At 34.2% G+C, this 16,333-nt stretch overlaps 1 protein-coding gene across 1 annotated transcript; it reads right to left on the bottom strand.

Annotated features, from left to right (window-relative positions):
- Window positions 1–4,677: 4,677 nt before the first annotated feature.
- On the bottom strand, window positions 4,678–9,526 carry LOC137963676 (uncharacterized). Its single transcript, XM_068810837.1, has 6 exons — window positions 9,254–9,526; window positions 7,943–8,110; window positions 6,889–7,381; window positions 6,638–6,715; window positions 5,372–5,541; window positions 4,678–5,281 (listed from the first exon to the last, which is right to left on the bottom strand). The coding sequence occupies exons 2-6, from the start codon at window positions 8,045–8,047 to the stop codon at window positions 5,090–5,092; spliced, it is 1,038 nt and encodes a 345-aa protein (XP_068666938.1). The 5' UTR covers window positions 8,048–8,110; window positions 9,254–9,526; the 3' UTR covers window positions 4,678–5,089.
- Between the last annotated feature and the right edge of the window lie 6,807 nt (window positions 9,527–16,333).

The raw sequence follows: 16,333 nt of genomic DNA, 5'->3' as shown, positions 1-16,333 counted from the left end.
ATGAATAATCCAAGGGCTTAATGCCAACTTGAAACATGATTATGAAAAACTATACTAATGAGGTTACACATGGTAGAGTTGGCATATGAGCTCCAATAATAATGAAGTTCTCATTAGTGTATAAGCTCTAAAGTATCGAATCCCTTGACTATGGTTTAATGGTTAAAAAAATGAGAACTTGACAAGAAAAAAATTTCATAAATAGAACATAAAAGTTATAAATATTTAAATAGGAGTAACCATATACTGTTGTTGAATTTTGGACCAAGGGGAATAATCCCCAAGGAAAGTGAGATGGAATGTAAAGTACTTATTCGTGTTAGTGTGCGTAATGGAAAGTACAGTGTAAAGTACTTGTTTGTGTGCGCAATCCCAAAATAATTAGACGGGTTACAAGGCTCCTTTCCAACAAAACAATCTGCTAAGTTATCAAGTATCCTTCTTAACTAATAAACTCAATATTTTTTTACTCGTTTATCCTTGTGGCACTATTTTTAAAAACTATGTTATAGATTTGAAGTCACCCAATATTTCATTTATTATGTACATACCAGGTTTTGTAGTATAATAAGAGTAAGCTAAAGAATGCTAGTACACTTCATTGTAGTATCTCCTAATTTTGTCACTTCATTGTTTCCCTCAAATTCTGAGCAATTCTTCCAATTTTGTGTCCCTGACATAAATTTGAAAGCTCCTTCTTCATGGCCTGCAAAGTCTACCATTAAATTGAGAGAATTTTGGTTTTTTATGAGCTAAAACACTAAGGGTTTGATGAATTCCAGCCAATGTGTTTCATTGCATGCAAGAGGTTCCTTTTTTTTCAATTTTATTGAGTTTATCCCAGAATTCTATTTTTTTTTACATCATAAATCTATTCTCATATCTAAAATCATGCCTCTATTATGGTCATAAGAGTTTCAAATTCTGCCCTTGCAACCCTTTTTTGGGTTTGTGTGCATCATAGGTTTTTGGGTTAATTGAGTTGGGTCTATACTAGTTAGTATTCCTTAGCTTTTTTTTGTGAATTCCATACTAGAGAAGTCCTAATTTGATTCTCAATATAGCTGAAAATTCCTCCTCTACCCATGATTTTGGGAAACATGAATCTTTAAGAATTACTATCATCCCATTGAAAGGTGTCTCCAATTATCTAGCTTAGTCTCAATCGGTCAAAAAAATTTCGTTACTCATGACTTGGATGAACATCACAAAATCACCCCCTTAGTGAAGAAGACGTTTGTTATAAAAAGTGGTTGAAAGAAGACACACTAGTATCACTAATTGGCATAGCAACAATATCAAAGAATTTGTGGTAAATAATGTAGCGCGTCTAGAAACTGTCAAAACCATATGGAATACTTGCAACAAGCTTTATTGCAGTAATGACAGACTACAAATGCTTTATAATGTTTTCCAGGCCATGTACACTATGAAGCATTGAGAGAATTTAAATTAGTTCGGAGGTTCTTACAAGAGTGGAAGTTTGCCCGCCCATACTTCATAGAATTTATCGGGTCAAGAAAAACAAATAGAGGAATTATTTGGAGCTATTTTTCTTGCTAATTTACAACCATACCTTGAAGTTGCCCAAAATTACATTTTAAGTGCTTCTTCAAAACCCGCATTTGATGATATTTGTGCTTCGATGCTTCAAATTCCAGATAAGTCACATGAGTTGAAGAATGAATCTCTTGAGACATTAGCCATGGTTAATTAAAGTAGAGGATAGACTTATTTAGGTAGAGGCCTTGGCAAAAACTTTAGTAGAGGTAATGGCAATGGTCATAGTTATGGAGATCCCTCTAGAGAGTCTTCGACCCCTCGAATTTTCCCTTATGAAGTCCTCCAGCTCAAACCAGCTCCAAAAAAAGGGGGAGAAAAAGAAAATACCCATATGACACTCTAAAACTCAGAAATCAAAATTTTAAATGTGAAATTAGACAAGCATAGATTAAGGGGGAGCTATTTCCCAACCTTACACATTTTACTTAGCTCCGAAGTTGTAATTTTTAATATTTTCAACATAAGTTTTTGTCATCATAAAAAATGGGGAGATTATTGATTGAACGTTGACTCACTTCTTGGTTTTGATGATAAAAAAACTTAATTGAGCTGATAATTGCAAATCTAGTATTTCATATATTTTTCCTTCAAGATGAATCAATTTCAAGGTTTAAAAGCATTGAATCAATAAAAGCTTCTAAGCTTCTCAAAGACCTCAAGTTTCATGGAATGTCAAAAAAACACCCTTAGAAGATGAAATTTTTTTGAAGACTTTAGGTTTGGGCTCATTGAGAGCAATCCACTTCTTCCAACACTTGAGGTACAATGCAAATTTGGACCTTAGGACATATTTTGTATTCAAACATGGTTTTACAAATGCATACATATATTTTATACATGTTAGAATTACTTGGGATAATTAACTTCCATGCTTTAAAAAAACTATATGATGATCTGGTACTAAAATGATTGATCATTTGTAGAACATGGCCAAAAATATAAAACATGATCGATCATCTAGAACATGGCCAATGTGTTCTATAAATCATGATTGATCAACCGATTTGGATGGATCGATCAATAGTGTCCAGGCAAAGTAAATTCATGTTGATTGATCGAGACTGATCGATTAGTTAGGGACATAAAGCATGATCGATTATAGCAAGGTCATTGCCCGATCATACTTGCCATGAACTACAAGTGGGAATTCAGATTGATCGATCATACCATGTACATTGATCGATCAACTTGAAATGTCAGATCTAATGGGAGGAATATTGATCGATCATACTAATGATCAATAAGTCATGTTCTATCAGAAAAATAATTGTTACACACGATTGATCGATCATCCACTTTACACTATTCGATCAATATAAACTCAACTTTTTGCAAACAAGCAAAAATAGATAGTTTGGCTTAGGGAACTTATAAATACTCCACCAAACCTCCCATTGATATATTAATAAGCTTTTATTGGCATATTCACCAACGCTTATTCTCAATCTCTTGAAATTCTTCCTAAAGTGCAATTTTGAAAAAGAGTGAGCCAAAACCATGTAAAATTTCATTCTTCTTTCTCATACCATCATAGTCAAACTCCAACACTCAACATTATGCTACAAAGGCTGAAAGTTTGGATCTGTCAAATTTATAAGTGTGTAAGTTTACTTTTCTTTTGTATTTTTTATTTATGATAACTTTATCTATAACCTAGTTAAATTTAGATAGAAAGGGCATTGCTAGAACTAAAATCTAGTCAGTCTCTAGGGGAGATTGAATTGTAAATCATTGGCTTAAAAGAGAGCCTAAATATCTTTTTGTGTAATTCCAACTAATAGAGTTAAATTAGTGAAATTTCTCAAACACACATTCTAGGGTGGTGAATACCAATAGGGTACTATCGATAACAAAATATTTGGTATCAATATTATGGTACATGAATTTCCACAATTTTACTTTACATATTTACTTCATTTATTATTTCACGCCTTTAAAAATTTTTAAACTTATAATTCTCAATTGACCCCCTTCTTGAGAAGCCACCTAGGCCAACAAGAATCTTTTGAGACTACTAGATCAATCTTGCATAGCAGCTAACTTTGTCGGATCTACTTCTACTCCCTCAAAATAATCTGCCCTAAATACTTCACCCTAGGTTGGCCAAATATATAGTTGCTACATTCCACACATAATTGGTTTTAATAGAGAACCTTGAATACCATTTGAAGATGCTCCAATGTTCCTCTTCAGATTTATAAATCAAAATCTGATAAAAAAAAATAAAAAAAACAAGGACAAATTTCCAAAAATAAGGCTTAAAGACTTCATTCATTAGGGCCTAGAATGTTTACAGATCATTTGTTAATCCAAACGGCATTACTAAGAACTTGTAATATCTCTCATTGGTTCAAAAGACGGTTTTGGTCATATCCTTTGGATACCCTTGAATTTGATGATATCTAGCTCACAAATCTAGCTTCAAAAAGAACTTTAAATCATGCAACTCATCTAAACGATCATCCATAACAGAGTTGGGGAACTTATCTTTAATATTTAAGCTCACGGTAGTCGACACAAAATCTCCACATACCATGTTGCTTCTCCTGCCCTAGACGGTCTTATCCAAACCCAGTAATCTTCTCCACTTCTTATCAGTTATTTGGTTTTAGTATTTTATCACATATTTAAATCCAGGTTTTTATTACTTTACACAAAGCAACAAATCCATAATCTAAAGTATAAGACTGGTCATGGGTAACCACCAGATGCCATCGATCTAGGCACAAATTGGCTGCTTAAGAGTGAATGGAACTCATCCCATCTCCCACCGGATGAGACTCAGTCCTCTGGTTTACGTGAGCAGCAGATGTGGCTAAATAAAACCTCTGAAGCTGGACTCATCCTGGGGCAATGACCCAATCCTCATTCCTCTCAGATACAAATCACCCGAGTCTTAACTCCACATCTCTCAAATCTTCTCCCACTTTCGGGATTTGATTTGGGGTAGATACCCTTGGTTACATGTTTCTGTCTTGTCCTGTTCAAGACAACCTCAAGTCACCCCTTTTCCCTTTTTTTCATTTTTTGGTTCTCATTTGTTACAGAAGTAACAGAACACACGATACATAAACAGACCACAGGATACATATACAGCACATAGATGACTAGATAAATCGCGTAAGCCAATTCTGCAATTTCCATTTGATGCCGATTGATGACAAAACACAAAAGAAAGATAACAGGAGGCAAATTATACCATTGCCCAAAATAAACGAGTTCATAATGGAACTATAATTGGAGAACAAAATATAAATATTACCTGTACTTGCATGTACTGGGACCAAATGCATTAGTGTAATATAACCTGTTCAGTTTTCCAGCAGGGGACATCTGTAGAGGTTTCAAATAAGATTTGTTGGACCAGGTCTTTCTTAAGAGGCTCTTTCCTTGTATGTACATGCTCGTCTTATTAAGATAGTCTCAATCAACCCATCAGCTTCACCTGGGGGTCCAGGAGGCATGCCCCACCGGACCACCATTTTGGTCTAGCATCAGATTTTTACAAGAGAGTATTTTTAGTTCTCTAGAGAAATTCCCATTCTGATTCACAAAATTCCTGATTTGGAGGCTTTTTCATGTCGAAACCCTCAACAAACTTGGAACATGGAGAAGAGCTTTCACGGTCTTTGTATTCAACACCACTCTCTAGAATTTGTACCTTCTTATACTTTGTGGCTGGCAGTAGTCTTGACAGAAGAGCATCTTGGAGCTTTTTCTGACAAAGAAAAAACAAGGTTGAAAATAAGAATAACTTGCTTGAGTTTAAACTTCTGAGTGGAAAGAGTAATAACGTGGCTGAAATTACCTTATAGGATTTACGAATTGCCACACGGTGAGACAGAATAGAAAGTTCATTATCAATTTCATTGCTTTGAACATCCAAATAGCTTTCTCCAAGGAACAAATCTTCAAACTTCTCTTGCACTTGTGAGATCACAACTGATGCATTGTCCATATCAGCATTCCCTGATTGCACTGTAACACAAAACAGTAAATTCAAGGTGATTAAATTTATTATGTTTTCAAGAAACAGATGTACAACTCATTCAAGATACAAGGCGATCAGTATTTGGAACTATTTCTAAATCTTACCTATATGTGGCTACATAATTCAATCAAGCTGGAGAAGAGAAGATGTTTAGACATATCCTAACCATCACAAGGAGAATTCTCCACAACCAAAATATTATTTCCAAATAAACATGTGATCTAAATCATGGCCAGAGAGTGCGAATGTAAAACAAAGGTAAAAGTACTGTGAGAAACAAGACATGTCCCAAAAATAAGAATAGCCAAACAGTGGCACATTTTTCCTGGACAAGGACAAAGTTAGCTTAGGAAGCAACACTTGGGTTCCACGAGGGACTTGACAAAAGGACCACTTTGCATACATGAAGGCAACATGACCACAAACAAAGCATAGTCCTTAAAACTAGGTAAGTAGCTGTGAATTGCATTGATCAACTTGACACCATAGAAAAACTGAGCAGTTTTTGCAAAACATTGCTACTAGAGGAATTCTTATCAGATCGGTTGAATTTTAAAATTTGGTGGCAAAAATGGCCAATTCTCACATCAAGAGTCAAAAATTCCTCTCCGGCCTTTTTAAGATATACAAGTGGTCCTCAAATTATGCAACAAGATGTTGAGTTTCATCCCTTGAATTTTCATACAGTAAAATCTACAAGATAACCTCACAAACCTTAATTCCAATATTAGATGTATGACTCAAAATTATGTTAAACCCTGCATCTTTGATTATAATAATATGTTTCTATTTTGTGTAATTACTAATTCATTAGTATATCTGCAGTTCATAGGTGTGCATGTCCATATGTGCATGTGTTGTTCTACACGTATGTTGAATGGGACTTGATTATGTGAATCAATCGTGGATGAATAGGAACCAAAGTTAGTCAATTTTCCATGTTTTTAATCTATCAATAAAGATTTCAACTTGAAGGTGTAGACAACAAAAAATTTAATAAAATGTTAAATAGGATTATAGCAAAGGCAACCAAACATTTATTTCATAGTATAATCATGCTGTAGGAGCCCACAATAAGCATACCATTCTCTGCTTTAGGATCAGAGGCCTTCAACAAGGGAGATGCCACAACTGATATTACTGCTGACGATGTGTCTGTCCCTACCATTAGGAATACAATTTATAATAATTCAATTGTGTCAGAACAGTGTGAAAATGCAGATAGAGTGATAGAGAGATAGAAATAGATAGAAAGAGAGAGAGAGAGAGAGAGAGAGAGAGAGAGAGAGAGAGGAAAAGAGAGAAAAGACTTCTTTGTATCAGGAGATACATACCAGTCATCTTACTTGATAATGTACTACTTAATGGAGTTGGTGTACTGTCACGATAGACAATTGAAGCCAATTCTGAATCAGACCATAAGGAACCAGAACGATTGTCAATAAATGCAGCTTCATCTGATACATTATGACATTTTTCTTCTTCAGAACCAGAAGAGACTGATTTATTACTCAATATGTCACACACTGCTCTGTGATGTTCATTCTGAGTTACATCTGTCATTGATCCTAGACTCGAATCTTCCACTGCAGAGAGAGTCTCCACCTCCTTAGACACCATATCCAATTCAGCAAGTGGCACAGGATCATTATTAGGAACAGATTGATTCGAACCAACACCTATATCATAGGCAACCAACAGGTCTGTCACAGGCACCTGAACGGAATGAACAGAAGTGGCAAAAATATCTTTTATGACTTCGTTACAAAATTTCTGAACATTCACACTGACTGTTTGTGCTTGAGTTTCAACAGATTTAGCAGGTTCCTGCCAAAGAAGTAGTTTAGTTCACAAATAGGTTATGAATCGTAAAAGAGGATTAAAAAATTAATTTTTAAAGGCAAAAAGAAAACTCAGGTACAAAAGTATTACAGTCATGAACAGTACTATGACTTGGTACCACCTTGTATCAACTTTGAAAACCCATTCATGAAGCAAGTTAGACTAGCCAGATCAAAAACAAAACTTCCCTAAGATCATAAATAGCTCGACACATCAGTTTCTCTATATTTAGCTAACACCAGACATGAACCAGTAACAGGTTTCTTTCAATGAAATTTCCATATACAGGCAGTTAAATAATCATTGATAGGCACCACATAAAACTGATCATCTAAGATGGTAGGTACACAATTAAGGACATCAGATAGGTGAAAATTATGCAACAACTCTAGTATATCTAGGACATCTAATGATGGTCAAATTGAGAAAGCAGAACACATTTGTAGAAAACCACTTCATTCACAGAGCAAATTGGACTGTCATATGTATAATGAACTGAGAATGAAACAGAATTATTGAACGCATACGATAAGAAAAGTAGCAGACCTGTGCCATAAAATCGTCCATTTCCTGAAGTATATCAACACAAACAGTTTCCAACTTCTGATACATATTACCAACCCAACTTATGCCCTTTGATGAAAAGTCCATTTTGAATATAATAAATAACCTTAGCTGAAGCAAGTTACTTTTTTCTCTCTCAAAGACTTCGGCCTATAGAAAGAGATGTTTTCATCAGCTCCTATTCATTAGGGATACTTTACATCTGCAAGACCATTACATCAAAGTTCTATTAAAATACATGTAATGGAAATTATAAAACATTTAGTTGAACTCCCTAGATAACACATAACATCTTAAATCCTACCAAGAAGGGGAGAGGCAACACATCACAACATTTTTAACCACCAATGAAGAAATTTCTCTTCCTCTAAACAAACAGATGACTCTAGTGCCAATATGTAGGAAGACTTGAGTGGTCTCTTCCCATCTAAAATCCCACTATCATATCCATTCAACAACTTCACTAGTTTAAGATCAACATGTCAATAATCCACACCCATAAGGGCAGAATTATAAACATCCACACCCATAAGATATTCAATTTTCACTCAAGAGATCAAACTAAAACGACATTTTATGTTACTTGGACACTTTGCCATAAAAAACACCAATAAAGCCCTCCACAAGAGTCAACGTAGATTAACTTTAAGGCTTTTTCAGAAAAATGGTAAAAATAAAGACAAAAGCAATAAACTTGCTCTGACTACGCAATATCCCAATAAAAGCAGCACGTGCTCAACACCATAAACTTCTTCATTGACAATTTTTTTTTATTTCACCTTAGAGCTAAATGCAGCCAAGAGAAGTTCACAGATTTTTTTAAGAACAAAACACTTAAGGACGGCACCAGTTTATGATACTTGAAAGTACAGCAACTGGGATATATTTCCCGCAATTTATCAACTTCTCTTAGAACCCGTGTAACACTGGACAAATAAAATCCCCAGCTAGCGGCAATTTCAATGAAATACGTAAAATATTCAAACTGAAAAATCTATCAAATAAGCAAAATATGCACCTTCTGGATATCGATAAGGCAAGCAACAAAAAACTTGTTGATCATCAAACAGAACCCACTCCAAAGAAGTCATAAAGAGAGTAAGCAAATATAATCACATAGAAGAAAAGAACAGGAAACAAGAAATCCCCATTGGTTCATACGAATACCTATGTTTCACAAGATGCTCTTCGGGAACAGCGATCACTGAAGAACAGAAACAATAATCAAAGCCACCCCCAAGAGTAGAGGAGAGAAAACCCAAAAGAGAAAATTGAACTGGAAAGCCCGAGTACCTCTGTTTCTCCAGATGCTTTTCGGGGACAGCGATCATTCAAGAAGAGACAATAATCACAGCCACCCCCAAGAGTATAGGAGAAAACCCAAAAGAGAACATTGCAGAAGTGGAAAGCTAAACAACTTTGGGGCGTAGAATGAGGACAGAGCTTGAAGGAGAGGTAGGGAAACAACTGAAAAGTGCGAAAAAGGAGAGGGAAGAAGAACCGAGAAAGAAAAGAAACAGAAATTTGATAAGAAAGAGACTTTTTGGGACCTTTAGGAGGATATGTTAAGGGATTTAATACTGAGCGAGGAAGAAAGTATCTCCAGTGAATCATATCGTATAATTTACAGTCGACGACTTCACCTACTAAACAGGAAAGCTTTACCCACGATTTGAAATTGAACGAAGATTTTGTAGATTATCCAGAGTTACCTACCCGCAAGACCGGGATCAGCGGTTCAAATCTGGAGAAAAGAACGGCAAAATAATTAACTAGCAAAAAAATAACCAGTTTGATTACATTCAATCTATGGTTTGCTAAAATAGAAATAGTAAAAGAGAACTTAACGTTGTGTTTGGAACACACAAAGTGAAGAGAAAAGAAAAGGAAGAGAAGAGAAAGAGAAATGAAAAGAAAGAAAATAAGTTTTATTTTCTCTTATTTGGATGCCCATGAAAAAATGAAAGAAAAATGTAGTTTATCTCGTTTAGATAAACAAATAGTAAAAAATAACAATATTTTCAAATTTTGATAATTAAAATTTTCTCTTAAGTTTTTATTTTTTCTTTTTATAACCAAATTCTATTATTTTATAAGAGAAAATTTATTATTTTATGTTTTTTTATTATTTTCTTTTCTCTCAATGATTCTTTGATACCAAACAACAGAAAAAAACATTTCTCTCTTTTTTTATTTTTTCTTTTTTTATGGGGTCCAAACAAACCCTAAGATTGTGTTTGGAACACAGAAAATAGAGAAAAAAATAAGAGAAAAAAAAAGGAAAAAAAAAGAGGTTTTTTTTTCTCTTGTTTGGATGGCCATGGAAAACGAGAGAGAAAATGGAAGAGCAATATAGTTTTCTCTTGTTTGGATATAAGTAAAAAAATAATAATAATATATTAAATTTTTTATGATTAATATTTTCTCTCAAGTTTTCATTTCTTTTCTTTTCTCCCGAAATTCTATCATTTTGTAAGAGAAAATTTGTTAACTAAGAGAGAATTCTCTCTTGTTTTCTTTTCTCTCAATGATTCCCCGTTGTCAAATAAAAGAAAATAACTTTTTCCCCCTTTTTCTTTTCTTTTCTATGGGTTCCAAACCGACATTTAGAAAATAAATAAAAATAAATAAAGAGAAAATGAAAAGAAAATAGGTTTCTTTTCTCTTGTTTGGATGTCATGAAAAATAAGAAAGAAAACAAAAGGGAATGCGGTTTCTCTTGTTTGGATACACAAGAAAAATAAAAAATAAAAGAAATTTGAATTTTTATTCAATTCAACCAAGTTGGAAAAGTATTTGGTCAAACTCGTGATAGATAATTGTTTGATCATATGTAACTTATTTCTTGCCTCCCAAAGGGATCAACCGGTTTGTCTAGGGATTGACTATTACTTGAATTTAGTCATTTTTTTTATTTTTCGATCCATCTTAGTTATCGATATTGTGTATCCTAAAATTAACATTTATCTATTGTAGTTTCCTTGTAATACACATGCACCTCTCCCCTATAGACATCCACGCCCATTTACAGTGGAACATTCACAAACAAGCTTGTGTTTTTAGGATTGATCCATCCATTCATGGCTAAACATGAAGGATTAAAATAATATTGGGACCACTCTGTTGGTCTTGTGTTAGGTAGAAGGAAAGATTGAGTTTTCCTCAAGAAGTAACAACGGAAAGGGATGGCAGTACTATGCCACAACTATGATTCTATCTTGCCCAAATGGATAATCGGAAGGAGTAGCATTTCGTGACGTCGTCGGTGGCATGGGTTGGAGATATTCATTGGTTTCAAGAGATGGGATTTGGTGAAGCAGGCATGATCCGTGTTGCATGATTGAGGAAGTACTCATTAGAAAAGAGAAGAAGAAACGATTGGCAAAACAAAGAATCACCATCCAACAAATTCAGAGGACCCGTGACCTGTGATGCTTCAAATATTTGTTCTTTACTTTCTTGTCTCGTTTGTAGTTGCTCCTTTATTTTTCCAAGAAAGCTTTATTTTTTTAAAAAAAAATTCCCCTAGATGGAATTTTAGCAATGATTGAAGAATGAAGCCTTTTAGGCCCCTTTTGTTTGATTTGTTTTTTTTAATTAACTTATTAAGCATGATTTAATACTAATCCTAACTTACTTGAGCCTGGTCGGAAATCGATTCCCATTTCTACGGAAAAATCCAATCACTTTCCTAGTCGGGGAAACTTCTCCCCTACTTTTAGGTCGTGACATGACTTTTCACTGACGATGCCAAGAAAATCCTCCATTGGCGTCAAAGAAACCGAAAGTCTCTCATAATGGAAACTCTTCTCATCCAAGAAAATGTGCATGTTCTGAGAATGGTTACGAAAACCAAATATTCATAAACTTTAGATTAATCGTGACCATGTTTTCGTGCTGGCGATAACGAATGATTATGAAAAAATGGGTAGTCTTACCTCTGTTTGAATTCTAAAAACTTTTCATGTGTCATTTGCAGTTGCTTCTTTATTTATAAACCCGATAAATTTTTTTTTGCCCCTTTCTATTTCTTTTCTTTTCTCCCCAAATTCCATTATTTTATGAGAGAAAATTTATTAACCAAGAGAGAAAGTTCTCTCTTATTTTCGTTTCTCTCAATGATTTTTTGTTGCCAAATAACAAAAAACACCTTTCTCAATTCTTCTTCTTTTTCTTTTCTTTTTTTTTCTATTCTAAGGGTTCCAAACATGCCCTAAGAGTATCTTATCAATTATTTGCTTCTTTCCTCAATCCAGATTCTCCAAGTTGTATTTGAGTGAACCACTAACCTTAGAGATAAAAAAGAAAAATCTTCTAACATAGGTTATACGTACAAATCACCCGTATATGAAAGAATAAAATAATTCAACTTGAAATTTTTTTATAGGTATAAAACGAACAAGTGGATCGATGGTCCCCCTCTAACATAAGGCATGTTATCGAGAGAACTCTTGTTCACATAATCATTTTAGACTTCATAGCCATACATAATTTCTTCCTACTTAAGTTGTGTGTGTTGTGATTATCGTCACATTGCCTAAGGCCTAGTTTGAAAAAATGTCACGATATGTATAGAGCGTAGCCCAAACCCATATGACCTAACCTTGAAATACTTAGAATGTGTATTAGTAACGAGATCATTCATTTTTAATCACATGGAGAAGATTAAAATGACTCGATAAAATGATGATGTGAGGGTAGTCCTCCAAATTTCATTCTAAACATCTCATAAAAGGTCCATTATGTGACAAGTCCTAGTGAAGCTTCATCTAAAGAGCCATATAAGAGCTCTCCAAGCAAACTGTTCTATCAACTGCATCAAAACTCATTTGGCTTCTAGCAGGGTTTTATGCCCAAATTTCATTCCAAATAGTATTATGAGACGTCCATTGAGAAGCCCCAAAGAAGCTTCATATAAGACTCATTTATGAGCTCTCTATATGTGGTAGCTTTGTGACATCCTCAAAGAATCAAATGTCCCACTTGTCCATGGCTCAAGTTACTTTTTGATGAGAAAAAAGTCTTATCTTTTGAAAATTAGTACTTCTATTGTTGAAATACATATTGCCTACAATTGAAAAGCTACTTTGCTTACAACCAACTCAGAAGAAACAAGCCTCAAACATAACACCGACCAAGTTACTTTGAAGAAGAACTTACAAGATGAGGACTGGAAGATAACTAGAGTCTAGAATTTTTCATTTAGCTTATGTAGAGGGTAGCCATTCCATCTTCCAAAAAATTAAGCTATGGAGGTTAGAACATGAAAAACCCACATTATTTCATCTTATACATATTTTCCAAAGGCTTTGAACTTAGATAATATGTTATTTTCATTGTTGAAGGAAATAATAATTTGGTTTCCAAAACATATAATTAGTTATATTTGAGATTGAGTAATTAGTTATAAAGAGTATAAGCTAAGTATACTTGGTAATGCAGAGAATGAGCATTCTATATAACATGTTATCCAAAAGTATTACCAGTTATCCAGAACGCGACCATTTCTCTTCTATAAAGTATAATTGATTATATGTGTAATCTTCATCTGGCTATCCTTGAGGGTATTTTGAAAGATTGATCGCTATATGTGTCACCTCTAGTGAGGGGGAGTGAATAGGTTTTGTTAAATTTTCTTGCAAATATTGAACTCTTCTTTATATAGCCTTATGGGTGTTCACAATTTCAATTAATTCAATGTGCAATATTAATTTCAAACTCAAGTTTTAAGCACGAATAATCAATTATGCAACAACATATGAGAATTTATAGCAGTTCACAATCCAACACTATCTTGGATTACTAGTCTACTCTCAAGATGTTTGCATCTCCATGTTATGCCACTCAATTGACCATCGTAGCTAATTATGATGCACACCTTCACATAGATTTATAGAAGCAAACTAGATTATCTAACCTTGACCATAAAGGAAATTTTCAGCATCTTATTAGGTAATTTTGCCTAAACTTACAAATGGATTATGTAGCAACAGTTCACTAGGCACACCAGGCTTAGATCCACATAGGGATTTTCAGCAACTCCTACCCACACAGAGACTTATAGTAGCAGCAACAACAAACAAGGCTTACCAACCTTTACTTCTCAACCCAAAAAACTTCTTTAAATCAATTTAAAATGAAGATATTTTTTTCTATATAAGGCTTGACCCACTTTACAAGGGTTACTTACTTGGAATTCAGTCTAATACAACCACCTCTCAAATAGGTAGATTTCACAAAACAAGCACAATTAGATAGGTACAACCAATCCTATGTACTTTTTTATTGTAAATAGAAGCTCAATATGTTCTTGATTGACCATAATCCAAAATCATAATAAAACTTGGGTTGTTTTTTCAAATTTAAAGAATCAAATAAAGATTTCCCAATTTGAGCCCACAAGTAAGATTCAGAACAAAACAATTCAATTTCAAATTAAAGATAGCACTTGTTCAGATATACTTGATCAAGTATAGTCAATTGATTTCCAAGTATATGCACTTAACTACTTGGGTCTTGGTAATTTCAACCCTAAATTTATAATACAGAGTGGAAGCCCCTAGAAATTCAAATGTTAAGATGAATGATATTATTTCAAAGCACTAGAGCAAAAATTCTAGCATGAAAAAATGCTAAGCAAATAAATATTTCAAAGTAAAAACTAATAAATACTTAGTTCTTGGGTGATTGTCTTTTGAAAGCCCAAATTCAAACTCCAAATTTGATTCCAAATTGTAATCATGGATCCCTTAGGACTCAAGAGTTTTGTTTTTGGGGTTAAAAGAATTTAAATAGACTAGTTGTCAATGTTCAAAATTTGAGCCATTGAGCTTGTCTAGAGACATTTTGTCTATTTGTGAAGCTAGATAAAATCTCAAATAATAATTATGATGACATACAATATTCTTGTGATGAACTACTAATCACATAGATAAGTCACTGATAGATGTTTGAGACCTATCATGGTCAAATCAAAGCCTTCATTCATATTGCATAGTTCTTGTGAAACCTGTTATTTGGATACATATGCACTGGGTGCAAGGTCTTCATTAGATGCCTCTTTCTTCTCTTTTGGGTGTTTGACTTCCTTGGCTTACTAATTTGACCAATTCACCACATCAATGCTTCTTGAGGCTTTTCTCTCTCATCTTCATTTGGATGGTCTTGGTTCAATCATTGACCTTCTTCACATGGCTTATTTTTTTTCTTTTCTTTTCCACTTCATCTGGGTTTGTTGTTCAATTGTTTGGGTAAACGGTCTTCAACAGAGTGTTCTCTCTCTCTTGACAAATGGACAAATGACTTCATTCTGTTTTGACAAATGGGAATGCCTCCTTGTTGTGTTTAGCATCCTTTTGAGTCATTTTGATGTTGTACTAAACTGAAGCTTTTAGAAACCTTTGTGTCTCTAGGCTAGTTGAGTGGTTGTTGCCAGGCTGTTTAGGAGGTGTTCTTTTTTTTGCATAAGCCGCTTGATATGGGCTCTTTTAGATGGATCATGGCTGGCCAAACAGATATTTATCAGAAATTTTCTTTAGCTATTTCATGGCATACTTAATACACATGATTAGTAACTTAAGTGTTTGTTATCATCAAAGTTAATATTGCCTCCTTTTATAACACTCACAATCATATAAATTTTCAATGCAAATCAATGTACATGCATGAGTGAATTTTGACAATCTCCCTTCTAAGTTTGTTGCCAACTTTTTGTCATTGCTCCCCCTAACTTTATTGAAAACTATATTGTTTGTTTGTTTGCCTTTGAATTAACTCTATTTGTGAGTTTTTATACTTCAACATAGAAGGGTTCTCAGATACAAGCTGGGTTGGATCCTTGGATGATAGAAAGTCCACTTCTAAGTATTGTACAGTGGTTGGAGGAAACTTGGTTATATGGAAAAACAAGAAACAGAATGTCGTTACAAGGTCTAATGCTAAAAGCAGAATACAGAGCTATGTCACACACAGTCAGTGGGCTTCTATGGATCAAATCCCTTCTTAATGAATTGGGATTTTGTAAAGGAGCATCTATAGATCTACATTGCAATAATCAAGCGGCTATCCATATCACTTCGAATCCGGTCTTCACTGCCACTTTGTACTGGAAAAATTCCAAGCTAGCATATTATCTCTCAGACATATCTCATCACAAGGACAAGTTGAATGCATCTAGTCACTTACAAGATCTTATCCACCATTTACAGTAAGCTGGGCATTTATGATGTTTTCTCATCTCCAATTTGAGGAAGAGTGTTAGAAGATGAGCTCAAGCTCACAAGTCCAAGGGGAGGGTCCACACGTCCAAGAGAGGTGGCATCATGGTAAATAAGAAGACTTCTTATAAAGATGACACAATGATGTAATTAGTCA

Source organism: Aristolochia californica, unplaced genomic scaffold, assembly GCF_029961685.1.
Source record: "Aristolochia californica isolate CCGP_79_NKW_82.1479 unplaced genomic scaffold, dmAriCali1.0.hap1 SCAF_4, whole genome shotgun sequence".
NCBI classification, from domain to species: Eukaryota; Viridiplantae; Streptophyta; class Magnoliopsida; order Piperales; family Aristolochiaceae; genus Aristolochia; species Aristolochia californica.
The sequence above is the reverse complement of the archived record's forward strand: the minus strand, read 5'-3'. Positions and strand labels throughout refer to the sequence as shown.

Bases quoted from the DNA above. Each gene is read 5' to 3' on its own strand.
- LOC137963676 (XM_068810837.1), bottom strand. From the start codon at position 8,047: ATGGACTTTTCATCAAAGGGCATAAGTTGGGTTGGTAATATGTATCAG. The intron at 6,716-6,888 runs GTATGTATCTCC...TCCTAATGGTAG, and splicing joins ATTATCAAGTAAGATGACTG to GGACAGACACATCGTCAGCA. The intron at 5,282-5,371 runs GTAATTTCAGCC...TTTCTTTGTCAG, and splicing joins CAATTCGTAAATCCTATAAG to AAAAAGCTCCAAGATGCTCT.